This window comes from Ammospiza caudacuta, chromosome 13 (genome assembly GCF_027887145.1).
Source record: "Ammospiza caudacuta isolate bAmmCau1 chromosome 13, bAmmCau1.pri, whole genome shotgun sequence".
NCBI lineage: Eukaryota > Metazoa > Chordata > Aves > Passeriformes > Passerellidae > Ammospiza > Ammospiza caudacuta.
Genome location: NC_080605.1, coordinates 3096190 through 3112828, shown reverse-complemented (window position 1 = coordinate 3112828; position 16639 = coordinate 3096190). Strand labels below are relative to the sequence as shown.

The 16639-nt window shown below is 48.9% G+C and overlaps 1 protein-coding gene across 1 annotated transcript in view; it reads right to left on the bottom strand.

The window, feature by feature from the left end:
- Positions 1-16639, bottom strand: part of WTIP (WT1 interacting protein) — an 85696-nt gene that overhangs the window by 50303 nt on the left and 18754 nt on the right. The window contains exon 2 of the mRNA XM_058813529.1: positions 6360-6461. Coding sequence (XP_058669512.1) covers positions 6360-6461 — 102 coding nt within the window. The remainder of the gene's footprint in view (positions 1-6359; positions 6462-16639) is intronic.

The following is a 16639-nucleotide window of genomic DNA, read 5'->3' as shown; positions in this document are numbered from 1 at the left end:
AAGTAGAGCCTTCCAACCCTTACCTCTGCAAAGCTCATTCCCTGACCAAAGCTCATTCCCTCACACCCTCTGAGTTACAAACAGCAAACTGATACTCCTCACTGTAAAGATTCCTCTTACTGTAGTTTCTGCCATCATTGCCTCTGGATTAAAATTTTCAGCCTGAAGACACTGTGGATGACTTTATGATCTGCACACTGAAGGAGCCTGGGAAATTCTCTTTTTTAATGAGTATCAACCAGAGTGCATTAATTCCTGCAACTGTTCACCTGCACTTGGATCACACAAGCAGTCTGGCATTACAGCAATTATCCTTCAAGAAATCCTGTCATGCTCTGAAATACTATCAAGAGGAATTAGATGATGAGCTGTTCAGGCAGATATTTTTCAGCTCTTGTCTTCCATAAGCAAAATTTGCAACTGAACTCCTGCCAAAGCCAAGATTTCATACTTAACAGAAGGGACAGATGATGTTGTTGCCTGAATTAATATCTGTTATTTAAAATTCAGCAAAGCAATTTTACATATGACTAATATAACATATTTAAACACATCTAAGTGCTTTGCTGAATCAAGGCCTAGAAGAGATTCTGTTGGTGTCAGGGCTGAGACAGAATCTGCATTTAAAAACCATCCTAACAAGCTTCAGTTTTTTCTTCCAAGATTGTGAATAAAGATCTACATTGAAACAATTGATCTCAGGAAATCAGATCACTTTGGCTTCTACCTTACCTGAAGAGAATTCTTTGACCTCTGAATAAAAACTGTCTGAGGAGGATGGCTTTAGGCAGAATGCTGTAGGAGTTCACAGAGATTTGGCAAAAATCTCCTGACAGAGCAAGGATCTGAGATGCTGAACTTGCTCAGTTACAGGAGCAAGGCTCAGGCATCCAGCACCCATTGAACACAATGAGAGGCAGAAAAGCAACACATGAAACATGTCCAATAAGTCATCTACTCCTCCTTTCCATTTTAATTCTAATCTCAGCTTACTGGGGAAATCTCCTTTTGTGAGGAAGTCTGTACAAGTCTGAATCAATAAATTACTGAGGGTTGTTTCCAACATTGCCAGAATCTCAGAAGACAATTAAGAGATTTACCATCTGAGACATTTTACCAAAAGGTCTAGAGAGGACAGAAGTCTCCCGTTTATTTACTGCGTACCTGAAATACTTTCTCATCTTTCCACATCCATGTTCTCAAAGAGGGAACCACCCTCGCTGCAGGAGACCCAAAAACCCCAGTCCATCCTTACACCTCTACACTGGTGAGGCTGGAGCCCCCACTGATGTGCCCATGGCTGAGAGGCTGGTTTTGGGTTTCCTCTTAATTACAAGCAACACAGACCCCCAGCAATGATGTGATAAACAATGGAGGCCATGCCTTAGATTTTAGCTTTTATATTTTTCACATTCTGTGCTGCTTTAGTGTGAGGGTCTGAGCTTCATATGAGGGGATGGTGAGCTCTCTGCACAGAGCAAAGACAAAACAATTCCTGCTCCAGCTGGGCACCAAGGACAAATGATCCAAATCTCAGCCCAAGAGCACAAACACCATGGGCTGGAGAGAGAAAAACAAGCAGGGTGGGACTGGAATTGGACAGTGAACTGCAAGATGCAAATGGACCAGAACTGATCACAGCGAGGGACCCCGTGCCTGGCCGTGCATTTTGGGGCCATTTTGGTTCATCTCGGATGCAGCCCTGGCTGGGCTCTTGTGCTGCCCAAGGTGCATCCATTGAGGCCTTTAATAAATCCCTGCTTTATTCTTTAGCTCTGTCCAGCCTCTGTTCCAGGGCAGCCTCTCAGGGCATCAGTTTGAGTGGGAAAGTGCTCTGGGAGCTCCTGGGAAGGCTCAGGAGGGCCTGGCCCGGCACACGCTGCTCTCTTCAACCAGGACACCCCAACAGATGGCACCTGGCACTGGAACTGAAGATAAACCCAAAGAAGTGCCTAAGAAAAGGCTCTGACTCAGGCAAAATTTCCACTTCTCTGCACAACTGCACTTGTCTTTGCTGAGTTGAAAACATTCCCTGCCAAATGATGAAATGGGGCCTTGGAGGCTCCATCATTCATTATCACATTTCAGCCTGAGTGGTCTCCAAACCACAACTTTTCCCAAGGGTTTGAAATATTATTTTATTTATTTTTTAATTGGAGCTGGTTAAGTATTGAGCCCTTATCTAAATCAGATATCTTCAGGTGCAGAATTATTTGTCATTGGTTATTGCTTTTTATTTTCTACAAACATTCAGTTGAAAGTAAAACAAAAAACTGCTGGAGATGACCTCAGATCATTCTTGTTACTTGAGGGAAAAAAAGACTAAAATAAAGGACAGACAGGCAATCTTGTGCTTGTATTCTCACATTTCTAATTTGTGTTGCGATGGCACAGCCAGGTTGAGGTGCTGGGGGGGGCTCTGTGAGAAGCTGCCAGAAGCTTCCCCTGTGTCCAGCAGAGCCAATTCCAGAGGCTCCAGGACAGACCCGGCCCTGGCCCAGGCTGGGCCCCTCAGGGACAGCAGCAGCACCTCTGGGGACACTTGGGAAGGGGGAGGAAATGCCCTGGAGCTGCAGCTGGTGAGAGCAGGGAGGGTGTGTGAGAGGAGCAGCTCTGCAGAGCCCAGGGCAGGGCAGGAGGGGCAGGAGCTGCTCCAGGGCTGGAGCTGAGAACCCCGAACCCGGGGGCAGCCAGGGAGAGGCAGCTGAGACCCCCAGCCCTGGGCTCAGCAGGGACCTGAGATCATCCCCTGGAGCCCTGGGGAACAGCATGGAGCAGAGATCATCCCCTGGAGCCCTGGGGAACAGCATGGAGCAGAGATCATCCCCTGGAGCCCTGGGGAACAGCATGGAGCAGAGATCATCCCCTGCAGAACACCATGGAGCAGAGATCATCCCCTGCAGAGCAGCATGGAGCAGAGATCATCCCCTGCAGCCCTGGGGAACAGCATGGAGCAGAGATCATCCCCTGCAGAGCAGCATGGAGCAGAGATCATCCCCTGCAGCTCTGGGCACCCCATGGATCACAGATCTCCCTGCAGGCCCCATGCAGTAGCAGGGGGTGCCTGCAGGAGGCTCTGACCCCGGGAACCCCACACTGGAGCAGCTCCTGGCAGCACCTGTGGGGAGAGGAGCCCAAGCTGGAACAGCTCTGCTGGCAGGAGCTGTGAGCCCACAGGAGAGCTGGGCTGGAGCAGCTCCTGAAGGATGCAGCCCATGGAAGCTCTCAGGCTGCAGAAGCTCAAGGAGCTCACTGTCCCCTGTGGGAGGGACCCCACACTGCAGCACAGGAAGATGTGAGGAGCCCTTCCCCGAGGAGGGAGGAGCAGCAGAGACAGCCTGGGATGAGCTGAGCACAGCCCCCATTCCCCATCCCCCTGCACCACTCAGGGCAGAGTGGAGAAAGCTGGGAGTAAAGTTAAACCCAGGGAGAAAGGAGGGATGAGGAGAAGCTGGTTTAAGATTTAGTTTTTATTTGCCATTATCCTACTTTGATTTGGTTGTTAATAGATTTTTTGGAGCTCTCCCTGCCCTTATCCTGACTTACTGCCTTTCCTTATCTCTCCTCTCCCCATCCAGCTGAGGAGGGCAGGGACAGGGTGGCTTTGGTGGGCACCTGGAGTCCAGCCAGGGCCAACCACCACATAAACACACACAGAACTACAGCATGGACACAGGTTCAGGCAGAGAGAACCCATGGGCTTCTCTACTCTGCTGTCAAAGGCTCAGAAGGAGCAGCAGTGGGTGCTGTGACCCCTCACCTAAAAAAGATCATTAATGACCACCCAATTACCTAAAGCTTGGCTCAACTTAAAACATTCTCCAAAGGGACATTTGGTCTTAATTTGAAAACAAAAAAGAATAGAGAATCTGCCACTTCTCTTGCTGTTTTGTTCCAGCAGTTAATCATCCTCATTGCAGAAAAACTGTCTTTGATTTCCTATTTGAATTGTGTAATTTCAGCCTCCAGGAAAGATTTTTCTTGTGTTTGTCTTGTACATATGAGACAACTTTCTAATGCTGTTTTATGGTTCATGCCCTTACAAGCTCCAGCCACATGACCCTCCCACAATTTCAGATACCCAAAATACACTGAGCTCTCATGATTAGCTTTCCTCCAGTCTTTGATCATCTATTTCAGTTCTTCTGGGCCCTCTCTGGTTACTCTCACCCATCCAAAGGTGGGCACCAAACCTACAGCTCAGGATTCTGACACAGGTCCCAGCAATGTCACAAAATGAACTCCCTGGTCATGAAGTGCAGTCCTGTGACAAGTCTCCATTTGGTTTTGCCCCTGAGCCCCTGCAAAGCCCTTTCAGCCCCATTCTCAGGGTGCAGGTCTCACAGACAGGACCTGCACACCCTGCTCCCAGGTCTGGCTCTACAGGCACTGTACAGAACCACTCTGGGCTTTCCATGGGTTGCACAGCCCAAAACACAGTGAGAAATGAAAGAGTTAATGCAGCACCCTGCTCCCAGCTGGCTCATGGTGATCCCAGCTCAGAGCTGAGAGGAAAAGCTCTGCTCTGGACTCCCCCTTGAGCTGAGCTCTGCTCAGGTGTTTCAGCTGCCTGAGCCCCTCTCCAGTGCCCAAACTCTCCCTGCCAAAGGGGCTGTACCAGAGGCTGCAATCATTCCATCCAAGCCCTTCCACTGGTGAACTGTCCTGGTGGGGCCTCCAGCCCAGAGCAGCACAGTGAGAGGCTCAAAGACAACCTGGAGCATCTCCTGTGCTGGGGTGACTCACGGGAAGCGCCTGAATCACCAAATTCCAGGGAGCCAGGGGTGGGGCAGGCAATGCCTCAGGTGGACATGTCTCAAGCTGCCCCCTGGTAGGTAAGCACTGGCCACAACAGTCAGAACAGCTTGTTATGTGCTTAAATAATTGAGTTGTGTTTGTATTTTGCTGTTAACATACACTTCTTGTCCCTTACACATTTTTGTCAGGAACAGTGACCTGCACACAGAACCCCATGGTAGCAAACATGCAGTCTGAGTACTTAAAACCAACATTTCTGCCCCAGAGAGGAAGCTGGAATTCACCCATGCAATTAGGTTAGGTTAATGCTGTGGACAGACATTATCTGATATCCTATTTTGTAATCCTCTGCTAAGCAGGATGCTGCTCATTTTGGGAGCCAGGAAAACAGCTAACTCACTGTCAGACCTGAGCAAAGTCATCAGCAATCCCTGAGGGGCTTTCAGCTCTGCAGCTGGTAATGGTCCAGAGTCATTTAGAAAGGTCACTAAAATCTACATTCAGGTTGAAGGTTGCTTTAAACCAATATTTATCAGTACAAATCTCAGGAGAAAAGAAAACACTGCTCCTGTCAGAAGTGAACTTTAAAATGTTCTTCTGATTATCAACTGATTTGGTTCTATGCCAATAATATTTTACCCTTTTTCTAATCCTTAATTAATCCTTTTTAGAAACAATCTGTGTTCAGCACATTCTGCTCAGAATAAATCTTTTGCTGTGTATCTGTATCATAACAAGATCGTCAATATCCAGGCAAATATTTTCATATATAAAGAACCTCACTAGATGAGTGCATAAAACAAGAAAAATCACCTGATTCCTGAAAATTGAGCTCTCACACTTCCCTTGAGCTTGGTGGGAATTTGTGAGCTCTCAGCAGTTGCAGACAAGACACTGAGGAAGTCTCCAACTTAAGTTCACAATGCCTGATTTAAGGCACACTTCCGAAAATGCTGCCCTGAATTTTCCATTTCCCCTGGCAAAGCCAGGATTTCCCCAAATCACACACAGAAACATCTCTTTCAGATTAAAAGGGAAACCTAAAAAGGTCCTGAGAACAGCAAGGAGGAAACAGTGATCTATCATCTAGTTTTCCCCCACAAAAATAAAATCTTGTAATAGCATAAGACATTTCAACACACAGATTCTATTTGTTCATGTCACATTCAAGCACAAGTGAACAATTTTTTAACACAGTGCCTACACAGAAAATGACAAATACACATGCCTGACTAGACTTGCATTTGCAAATAGAAAGTGACAAAAATATGGTTTTGGCCAAACAAAATTACCTTTTTTTTTCTATAAAAATGATACATGCACATTACAGTTCCATAAACACAAGTGATTTAAAGCACATAGTGCTTCTAACAGCCAGGTTGAAGCCATTTTGTAAATGCAGCCCTTCAAACAACCAAACACTACTTTTCTGGGCTGCTGCTTAGAAAAACACCACTGAGCACTTACAGATGGCAAATAAAAACCAACTTTAGAAGCTGGAGCCTGGTGTGGGAATTGTGCCTGGGGAAGCAGGCAGGATGAGGTCTCACTTTTGGCTCTACAGGAAGGCACAGAAGAAGGGCACAGCAGATGTCACTTACCACAGGAGCAGCAGGTGAAGCAGTTGGTATGATAGAGGTTGCCCATTGCTTGGCAAGCCTGGCTCGCTCCATACACACCTTTTCCACATTTTATACAAATACCTACAAAGCAGAAAGAGAATCAGAGTTAAAATCCTCCACAGCTCCTAAGAACAGTTCCAGGCTGTTGATTCACAACACTCAGGAGACCCCCACCATTGATACCCTGAATCAATGAGCTCCTCACCCTGAATAGATTCAAGTACCCAAGAGAGCAGCAGGCGGCTGCAGGGAAACAAATGCATGGAAATCAACCCAAAATTAAGGGGGGGCCAAGCCTCTGCTGGTGTTTCAATGCAGGGAGACTGAGGCTGGCTGCAGACAGAAACCCAGAGGGGGCAGGTGCAGCCAGAAAGGACAGAGAAATCCACACACTCTCTGCAAACAACTCTGCCAGCCCAAGAAATAATTCAGTGAGACCTTCACAACAAAGTGCTCCTCCACACGACATTCAACAACCACTGATAAAACAACAATTCCGTCCAAGCCCAGAGGATTTCTCCTTGGCCCTCTCCACAAACACAACACCAAGCACAGCAGTGAAAGCCACTGGGAGAATGGACCTGTCAGTCACATCTAGGAATTGTTTCATTCCCTGTGAGCAGAGGATGTAACCTCATCAGCACACCCTGGCACCTTACACCCCAGTAGCAAAGCCTCTGCCTTCCTTCTGGTCCCAGGGCAGAAATCCAGGCTGTGCTGCAGTGGGCTCAGAAATTCACCTTTAGTGCCCGCTCCTGCTCCTGGGGGATGCCAGGGATGCTTCCATGGAGTCAACAGGAGGCCAAACCACCAGGAGCCAGAGGTCAGCTCTACACATGGCCAACTCACAGGGAAGGTCATGATTTCAGTCAGCGTTGCAAAGGAGGGGATTGGGGAATATTTAAAGCTATTTCCTCAATGGTTTCGGGTTTTTGTTTTTGAGAGTCTTTTGCCTGTGCATTTATTCCTACCTATGCATAACCCCTCTAAATTCAAACCAAGGAAGGGAATTATTCAAGGATCACTTTGGTTTTGTATCCATTTGAAGAAGAACTTAAACTCTGGCGAATCCATGTCCTCCTGTCACACAACTGAGACTACAGAGATGTCCACAGGTCTCTATTCAATCCTAGCAGGATAGTCCCTCAAGACAAGGCTGGTGATATTTTTTTAAATACTGCAGTAGAAAATAAGAACAAAGAGTTTTTTGCTTCAAACAACTCTAAAGAAACTGCTGTGTTGTTCTATTTCTACAAGTGCCGGACAAGCTTGGCATTAATTATTGGCACCCACAAAACTGCAAATACACCTAAGAACCTAGGAACCGCAGAACTACAAAACGAGGCTTTTATCTTCCAGAATTTGCCCCTGCTGTGCACATGCTGTGTAAGTACATGAAAATAAAAATGCAAGTTCTGTGAGGGATGATCAGCATATCATGAACAGGCATCCCTCTCTTCTCCTGGGAGACATCCTTCCATGAACTTCTGCAGGCTGAGAGCTTCCACAGGCTGCAGTCCCTCAGGAGCCTGGTCCCTTCCCATGGGTGCAGTCAGTCCTGCAGGAGCTGCTCCAGCCTGGTCCTTCAGGAGCTGCTCCAGCCCAGCTCTCCTGTGGGCTCACAGCTCCTGCCAGCAGAGCTGTTCCAGCTTGGGCTCCTCTCCCCACAGGTGCTGCCAGGAGCTGCTCCAGTGTGGGGTTCCCGGGGTCAGAGCCTCCTGCAGGCACCCCCTGCTCCTGCATGGGGCCTGCAGGGAGATCTGTGATCCATGGGGTGCCCAGAGCTGCAGGGGATGATCTCTGCTCCATGCTGCTCTGCAGGGGATGATCTCTGCTCCATGCTGTTCCCCAGGGCTCCAGGGGATGATCTCAGGTCCCTGCTGAGCCCAGGGCTCGGGGGTCTCAGCTCCAGCCCTGGAGCAGCTCCTGCCCCTCCTGCCCTGCCCTGGGCTCTGCAGAGCTGCTCCTCTCACACACCCTCCCTGCTCTCACCAGCTGCAGCTCCAGGGCATTTCCTCCCCCTTCCCAAGTGTCCCCAGAGGTGCTGCTGCTGTCCCTGAGGGGCCCAGCCTGGGCCAGGGCCGGGTCTGTCCTGGAGCCTCTGGAATTGGCTCTGCTGGACACAGGGGAAGCTTCTGGCAGCTTCTCACAGAGCCCCCCCAGCACCTGAACCTGGCCGTGCCAGCCCAGTGCAAGACACCCTTTCCAAAACTGAACTGCTTCAACAGTTCAGCAGCATCAACACAGCCATCAGTGTGAGCTGTGGAGTGGGATCAGATTAATTGGGATACTGGCAAGTTTAAAAAAAGCAGTTTTCCTGTACTACAAATTCCAATACTGAAATGGAAAGACCATTAATTAAATCACCGGGTTTATTGGTGTTTATACCTTTAACTCCCTCATTTCATGCCTTGAAGGGAGATTAGTTTTTCATTTATCTAGCTCAACATTCTGGCACAATGTTGCCATTTTAGACTATTTGTCAAATGAAATTATGAATTTCAAAATTCAATAAATCCATTAATATTTTCTTAAACCGTAAAAATTATCTCAGAATTTAGAGAAACAAAAGCTATAACTTTAAGATTAACAGCTACCCAAGCTAAACCTAGTGAGACAAACTAGCTGCCATCCAGATCCATCAGTTTATTGCAAACTTCTTAAGAAAATGCCAGTCCTTGGGTAAGCTCAGCCCTGACACAAGAAATGGAAATTTCAGAACATTTGTTGCCTTACCCACAGCTGCCAAGTCTATTCATTTATTTGTAACCAAATGTTATGGATAACATCCTCTATTTGCCATGAGTTAAAGGTTAACTGATCAGAGATGGGTACTGTGGACACTGTGCCTGGCAGAGGTGTCCTGTGAGCCAGCAGCTGCAGGAATTCCTCACTCTGGGCAGCAGCAGAGAGCCCAGAAGTGAGGAATGGGCTCTCTATCCCAGCACATCCCAGCCCAGGCCCTGCTCTCTGCTCCAGCACATCCCAGGCTGTGCAGGGACTGGCCCAGGAGGGGCTGCACAGCCCCAGGGTCACACCTGGGCCAAGCTGGTGCCACCTCAGCACCATGCCCTGCTCCAAGTCTCGGTTCACTCTTGGCTGTGGGGACAGGGGAAGCCCCTTCAGAGCCCCCCAGCTCCCTGGGCACTCCTTGCCTATCTTTTGGGGCCAGCCCTGGCAGCTGTTGATGATGTGGCTGCCTGGCAGGTTATACCAACTCAACAACGTTTTCCCATCTAAGCTTAAAGCTTTTCAAAGCAGAGCAGGAACCCACAGTCTGTAACTCTGGCAATTCTGTCTCTGGGCCCTTGTGCACAAATCTACTACAGTCCAAACTGCTTTGATAAATGCAGTTATTACCTCATTTCTCTGACACTGCTGCACTGAGCCATCAGAAGCAAAAGAAGGATTTATTGTGGATGCTAAACTCACACTGGCCTCCCCAAGCAAGTGATTAGTTAGGAGCAGCTGTCAGTTTGTTAACTTGTTTTCTCCAAGAGAGCAGTCATTAACTCCAGGAAGGAATGACCACAGAGATGATTAGCATACTAAAAAAGTGTATGTAAAATTCCAAAAGGGTATTTTGGAAAATATATATGCAGCTGCAGTGTGAGTTTAGTGTGAGCTCATGGCTGCCAAGGAGAAGCCCTGATTACATGGCTGCTCAGTTCTGCTTTTCCACCAGTCCCAGCCCAGACTGCACACTGTGGGCTTGTGAAGCCCTGACATAACAGCTACATCACTCTTCCCCCTCCCCAGATTCAATTCCAAGGCTTGTTAAACCACCTATGAAGAATGTTCTGTTGCAGAGCAACCATGTCTGGTTTCTGACACTTCCCTTGACATGACTTCAGAGCAACTTCTGCCCTTATACAATTCCTTGCCCCTCCTGACAGCTCAATTCTGAGCAGTCAGCTGTACCCAGATCTTCAACACAGCGGCTGCTTTGTTTCTGCCCAGGTCATCAGCTCTCCTACAGGTCTGGTGTCTCTACCCAGAAAAATGCATTGCAAGGTGTTGCATTTACTCAAAGTTGCCATGAAGGTTGCTGAGGCAGGAGCAGAGTCACAGCAGCCTGGCTGGGGTGGAGAGAGGTTCACACCCTCACAGAGCACTGAACCAGAGAACAGAGACTGAACAAACACTCTGTGGGGCATAGCAAAGGACCACCAACAAAATGGTACTGGGAAGAGAAGGAGCTCTCAGAGCCTCCCTGCTGCACTCCAGCACACGGCCAGGGCTCCCCACATCTTCAACCATGCACTTGGCTGAGGTGGAGCACATCAGAGAGAACATAACCTCTGGACACGGGGCAGGCAAGCCTGCAGCCCTGCATGGCAGCACAGGCACAGCTCCTGGGAGCTCACCCAGCACAACAGATCACACTGGCACCTTCTGGTGTGCTCAGGGACCTGAGACCAAATGCAATGCTTTATAATTACAAAGGTATCAGCAACAACCTATTTTTCAGCCTGCTGGTACTTGTAAGAGTTCCGTGCAGCAGCCTGTGAATTCCAAGAACTTCAGTTTGGGACCTGTACATCAGATCTGCTAATGCTCTTTTGGCCATGCCAGCACATGCTGCTACTTTTTACAGACTTCACCAGGCAGACAGAATTAGGGAAAAAACCTGATAAATGCCATTAACCACCTTTGATCTCAGACACAGGTGGAATTCAGCATGTGCCTGAAGCCATCCTTTTATAACCTGAAAGGTTTAGCACAAATGCAAGAGAAGTGGCACCACATGGCCCCTGAGCTGCAGCAGGCAGCAGCTGTGGGAGCTGGGAGCATGCACAGCCTGAGCCCCAGAGCCCAGGGATGAGCTGCAGCCTCACTGCTCTGCAGCCCCACCATATCTCAGGATAACTGCTACATGCTGCCTACAGCAGGAAACAACCAAGCCCTGTCATCAAGAGTTATGGTAAAGCTAAAATTAACAACTAACACATGGCACAGATGACTCCTTCCCTGCCTCTGCAGTTCTGGGAAAAGGATGGATGAGCATCATGCTGGGCCACTGCAAAATCCCCTTTTCTTCTCTCAGACAGGAAAACCATCTCTACACAAGCCCCACACAAGATTCTGCACACCTGCAGCCCATCCATGGCACAGGGGCAGGGAGATGGACACCCACTGCCATGGAGCAGGGAGAACAAACAAGGAGGGAAGCCTCAGCTGCAAACCAGAAGCCAAACTGCAGCAAGAGCTGCAAGAGCAGAGGGCTGTGAGGGGCTGTGTCAGACACCTGCAGGTGCCAGGGGAGATGCTCCCAGCCTGTGATCCCACACAGGTGCTGCTCTCCTGTGAGATGTGCCCTGCTGATGAGCCAGGTGAGCAGGGCAGCCCCAGAGCTGCCCCAGCCCAGGCAGTTCTGCCCCTGCTGCTGCAGCACCTGCTGAGCTCCGGGGCAGCTTGGATCCAAGAGGTGACTTCAGGGGAGAAAAATGCTCCTTTCCTTCCAGGAACCACGGGAGGAGGGATCTTCCAACACACACGTCACCCCCAGGCAGGCACAGGGAGAAGACACGAGGCACCTCCAGGGGCAGAGCCAGGGAAGAGCCAGGGAACCAGCCCAGCCTCCAAACGTGGGCAGCTCTCACTGCAGGGCTTTCATCTGCTGCCTGCCAGAAAGCTACAGATGGATTACAGTCCTTACAAGGATTCAGTATCTAACGTGAAATCTGGTACACACAAGTTATAGATAAATACCTGGACACGCTCAGCAGCAACACCCTGTGCTAGGAGTGATGGAGGGCCTGCCTGGCTGAGCTACCAGCACTGCCTCTGCCCCAGGAAGAGCAGGGCACACCACAGCTTGAATTAAGGTTGAAAATGACAGGCTAAGAAAAGTGAGAAATGCTCAAGTAAATGTTCTAGGCTCTCCTGCCAAGCCCCAGCCCATGCACACCGCCAAGAGCCATGAGGAGCTGACCCCATCCAGCAACACAGCCCCACTGTGTTGGGACTCCAGCTCCAGGCTGGAGTCCCCCTGTGCTCCCTGCAGTGACTGTGCTGGAGGGCACCACACTGGAGGAACAACCTAACACAAATCACAGCTTAAGCAAAGCAAGGCAAGAAGCAGCCTGTGGACTGCGAAACTTCTGGTTTTCACTGTTAAACCTTGTTGAGATTGCCACCAACCTTACTTTCGTCCTCAAGGAATAATAAACAAACTGTTTAGGCCCTTGAGATATGCATCTGCTGACTTAAAAAGATCTCCATCACTTCAGTGCCTGCCTGCTACAGGAGGCTTTACTCAATCAATACACAGGAGGGATGCACGTGTAGAACTTCACTCAGAAAAATCAAAATTTGAAATAATTTATGTTTGGTTACAAGTGCAGCAAAGTTCTCATTCACTGGAAGTTTTGCAGAAGCAAATTTCTGAGTTCTGGAAAACCTTTCATCACCTCCACTCTGCCTGTTGCTTAACAAGGCTTGTGTGGGACAAAGCTGCTGGGAGAGGTCATGGCCACAAAGGAAGCACTGGGAGCAGTTCCAGGAGTGACAGTGCTGCTCAGAGCACAGGAGCCAAGCCCTACCTGCCTGAGGGATGAGTGAGGGATGAGCACAGCCAGCAGGACTCAGCTCACCCTGACAGCAGCCATGGGTGCTGCCTGTCCTGCTCTGTCCTTAACCCTGCTAGAGTTTCACACGCAGGGTGAGGTGATGGGCAAGTGTTTGGGAGCACAGAGGGCCACAGAAACAATTCACAAATGCCACCCTCCCTGTTTCAGCAGCTCTGAGGCCAGGGCATGTCTGTGCTGGTGGGTGAAGGCAGCTCCAGGCTGGCAGTGCAGGGAGAGAGGCCATGGCAGCCGCTCTCAGCCCTGAGGAGCAACTGCTGCAAACCAGAGGGGATTTGCTGCTGAAGTCCAGTCACCCATCACACAGGGAAAGGCCAAAGCCAGCACAGCAAATGCTTAGTGCTTCATACAGAATGTGAAACTGCTTCATAGAGAATGTGAAATTACTGCTCTGAGGCATGAAATGACTGCCAGTGTCTGCAGGCCCAGCCCTGGGCACAAGGCCGAGCAGGCCCATCCATACCCACCCCTCACAGTTACACTCTGCTTGCTTTAAAATACTCATTCCTTGCTCTGGCTGCATTCAGTGCATGGCAGTTCCAGGGTAATTCACACTCCTTATCTGGCATTTATAGAAAAAACTTTTGCCACTGAGGCACTGAAGCAGAAGACAGAGGAGTTGCCCTGGCTGCTCCATGGGCTGTGCAACTTTGGGTGGCTTTGTCAGGGATTCAGAGCTCAGCTGAGTGCTCAAGGCTCACACTAATAATCACAGCACAAGGGGACCTGCAAATAACTTCAGCACCAAAGCAAAAATAAAGACAGAAAAAAAAAAATCCTGCTTCTAAAAGTACCTTGTGATGACTGGGATAGTCAAAGCAAGGAGACATACAGCTGGGGAGGGCACCACTGGAAATTAATAACTTGGAGGGAAAGCCTGTAAATCAGACTGTCCTGTCCTACTGCCCCTCCAGTGCTGAGCACCTGAGTGTCCTGCTGTGGACATGAGCCCTCCTACAGCCAGCAAGGCCCTCCAGCTCCAACCACACTTACTCTGCCTAGAGCACAGTGAGTGTAATCACATTTATAACACAGCCAGCTGAGGAGTGTTGAATTTCTAGCAGTGTAGTACAAGTAGAGGAGGAGAGGCTACGGCCAAAAATTGGAGCTGGTCCAGCTGCTGGCAGAGGAGGACAAGCAGCACAGCCTCAGTGAGCCCAGCACAGCCACCCAGAGCCAGCAGAACTGAGCCAGGCTCCTGCAGCATTCCAGACTCATCAAATACCACCAGCCAAAGTTCCACAGTGCTCCTGGGCAAATCCCTGTTAGGGAGCTGGTGAGAAGCACCAGGGGCATCCAGCCCAGCTCTACACTCACACTGACAAGGAAGGGGCAGACCTTCACCCTGCACATCCCAATACTACGGGCAACAGAAGAAGTGGCACTTCACAGAGGGGGATGGAAGAGATTTTCCAAAAAATTTGTACTTGGTTTTTAATTATCATGGATACTGCAATTTATACCAGTTGCTGGTTAAACTAGCTGGGATCACCTGAGCTCTGGGGTGATTGAGATGCTTGCCCATGCCATTACCTCAGACTTTGGCACAACGCAAGGTCAGACTGTAGACCTTTTATGTTTTATTTAAGCTTTTATTAAGTTTTATTTTCCAGTGACAGGTTTACAGATGTTGAGACAGTTTTATTACAGCAAATAAACAATAAACTAAATATTTAGAGCTCATATGGCCATTGTCTTTCCTTCCTGTAATAGTACATTTATCTACATATTGCAGATTTTTTCTGTGTGACAGCGTTCACAGTACAGAACTAGTCACAAAACCAACTGCACCAGCCCCCTTTTCCAGTTTTGATGTTCTAAGTCACCTTTAGTTTCTGTCTTGGCTCTTTTCTATATTAAATGTGTCACTGACACCTCTGTGGTCTTCTGACAAAAAACCTTCTGAGATGACATGGAAAAGACAGAATCAATTCAAATACTTCAGCTTACAGAAACCTGTGCAAGCAGGTAAAAACAGTGATACTGCAAGCAGGGAGGATGCAGCCCAAACACCCTGAACTGCAGAGGTGTCAGAGCTGCAGAGCTCAGCTCCCAGAGCAGCCTGGAGGCTGCTCTTTGCATTCCCTGACACTGCAGATGAGTCACCACTGGAATACATGGCAGAAAAAGGTCATTTATTACAGCTGCCTTCCTATCCCAAATGGGCTCATGATTAAACAAGGAGTCTGGTCTAAAAGTTTCCAGGTGCACTCTGCTATTTTCTTAGATAACTGTCTGTTTCCAGCAGGAGCATGACAGCCTGGAAAAGGCAGGAATTACGTCACCACCACGCTACAAACCCAGCAGCTCCCAGCCCCCAGGGCCAGCACCCATCCCACACAGGTGCTGACACCTCTCACAGGTCACCCCTGCCCCAGGGAGGCCCTTCAGCATTCCCAGAAGCATAAATAGGTTTGCTCAAACACAAACATGCTATAGGTAGGTATTATACCAAGGTAATAGTGAGAAAGACTGAACTATTCACTTAAGAAAAGCTGGAAGTGACTTAAGAATCTGCCACCTCAGCCCTCTGAACCATTTTTTTTCTCAGACATTTCAAGTCCAGTGACTCAAGGATGCTTTGAGAACATCAGGAGGAGGAATGTACCTTCCTGTAAGGTACAGGAACAACCATTTCAGAAAGTAATTTTTCACAGGTTTCTCCCATCTTCAGTCCTGAAAGACCTGGTGAGCCTCAGCTTCCCCAGCCTGGTGACAGTGAGGAGCTGTCCCCTCTGAGCTGTGGGCTGGCCAGGGAGGTGCTCAGTGCAGACAGCCACACTCTCCACTCACACAGGAAGATGCTCAGACTGTAAGAGAAGCCTGTCCTGATCCAGCAAGCTGAAAACCCTTGGGACAGCTACTCAAACACAGCTTGAACGACATGTAAACAGGATATTCTAATTTTGCCTCCTCTACCTTTGGGAAACAGCAGCACTAAATGCTGTAGATGTGGGCTCATTTCCTGCCTGTGAATTCAGCTGGGGGGGGAAAAGTAGAAGTTAGAAAATCAACACACTGCCCATGTGCTCAGCTGCTCTCCAAGGCTGACCCAAAGTGGGCAAGGGGCTGTCCAGGCTTTTGTCAGACTCCTGTCTGCAGTGATTCCTGCAAAGGGGCAACTCTGAGCTTCCCATAACCATGGGAGGGCCTGAGCTCCATTCTCACCTTCAGGGACTGGAGCCAGCACCACCCAGAGCTGCAGGAGTGGACAGCTCTCCCTCTGACTGACACTGAACCTTCCACTGACACAGGCAGCAGCACAGGAGGCCACATTCCAGCACCTCAGTAAATCCAGCATCTGAATAAATCCAGCACCCAAATAAATCCAGCTTTACAACCCTTGATGCCATAGACAAAGATGCCACACAGTGTAAAGTACTGATAGTTAACTTCACCTTAGTGGGATCTCTGCTAGGTCAGGTATCTTCTGTCTGGCCTGCTTTGACTTTTTGCTGCATCAAGTATTGTCAGTCCTGGATCAGGTAACAGTCCAGGGTGTGTGTCTGTCTGGCTAATTCAACACAAATGTGAACACACACTTGATCCACATCCAAACAGTATCAAAGAATGATTCAGAAATGCACAGATATTACACCCAGGACCATCCCTCTCCCCTACTTTGACCTAGACTGTTATCTTGATATGAAACAGGAGCAAAGTGGGTAT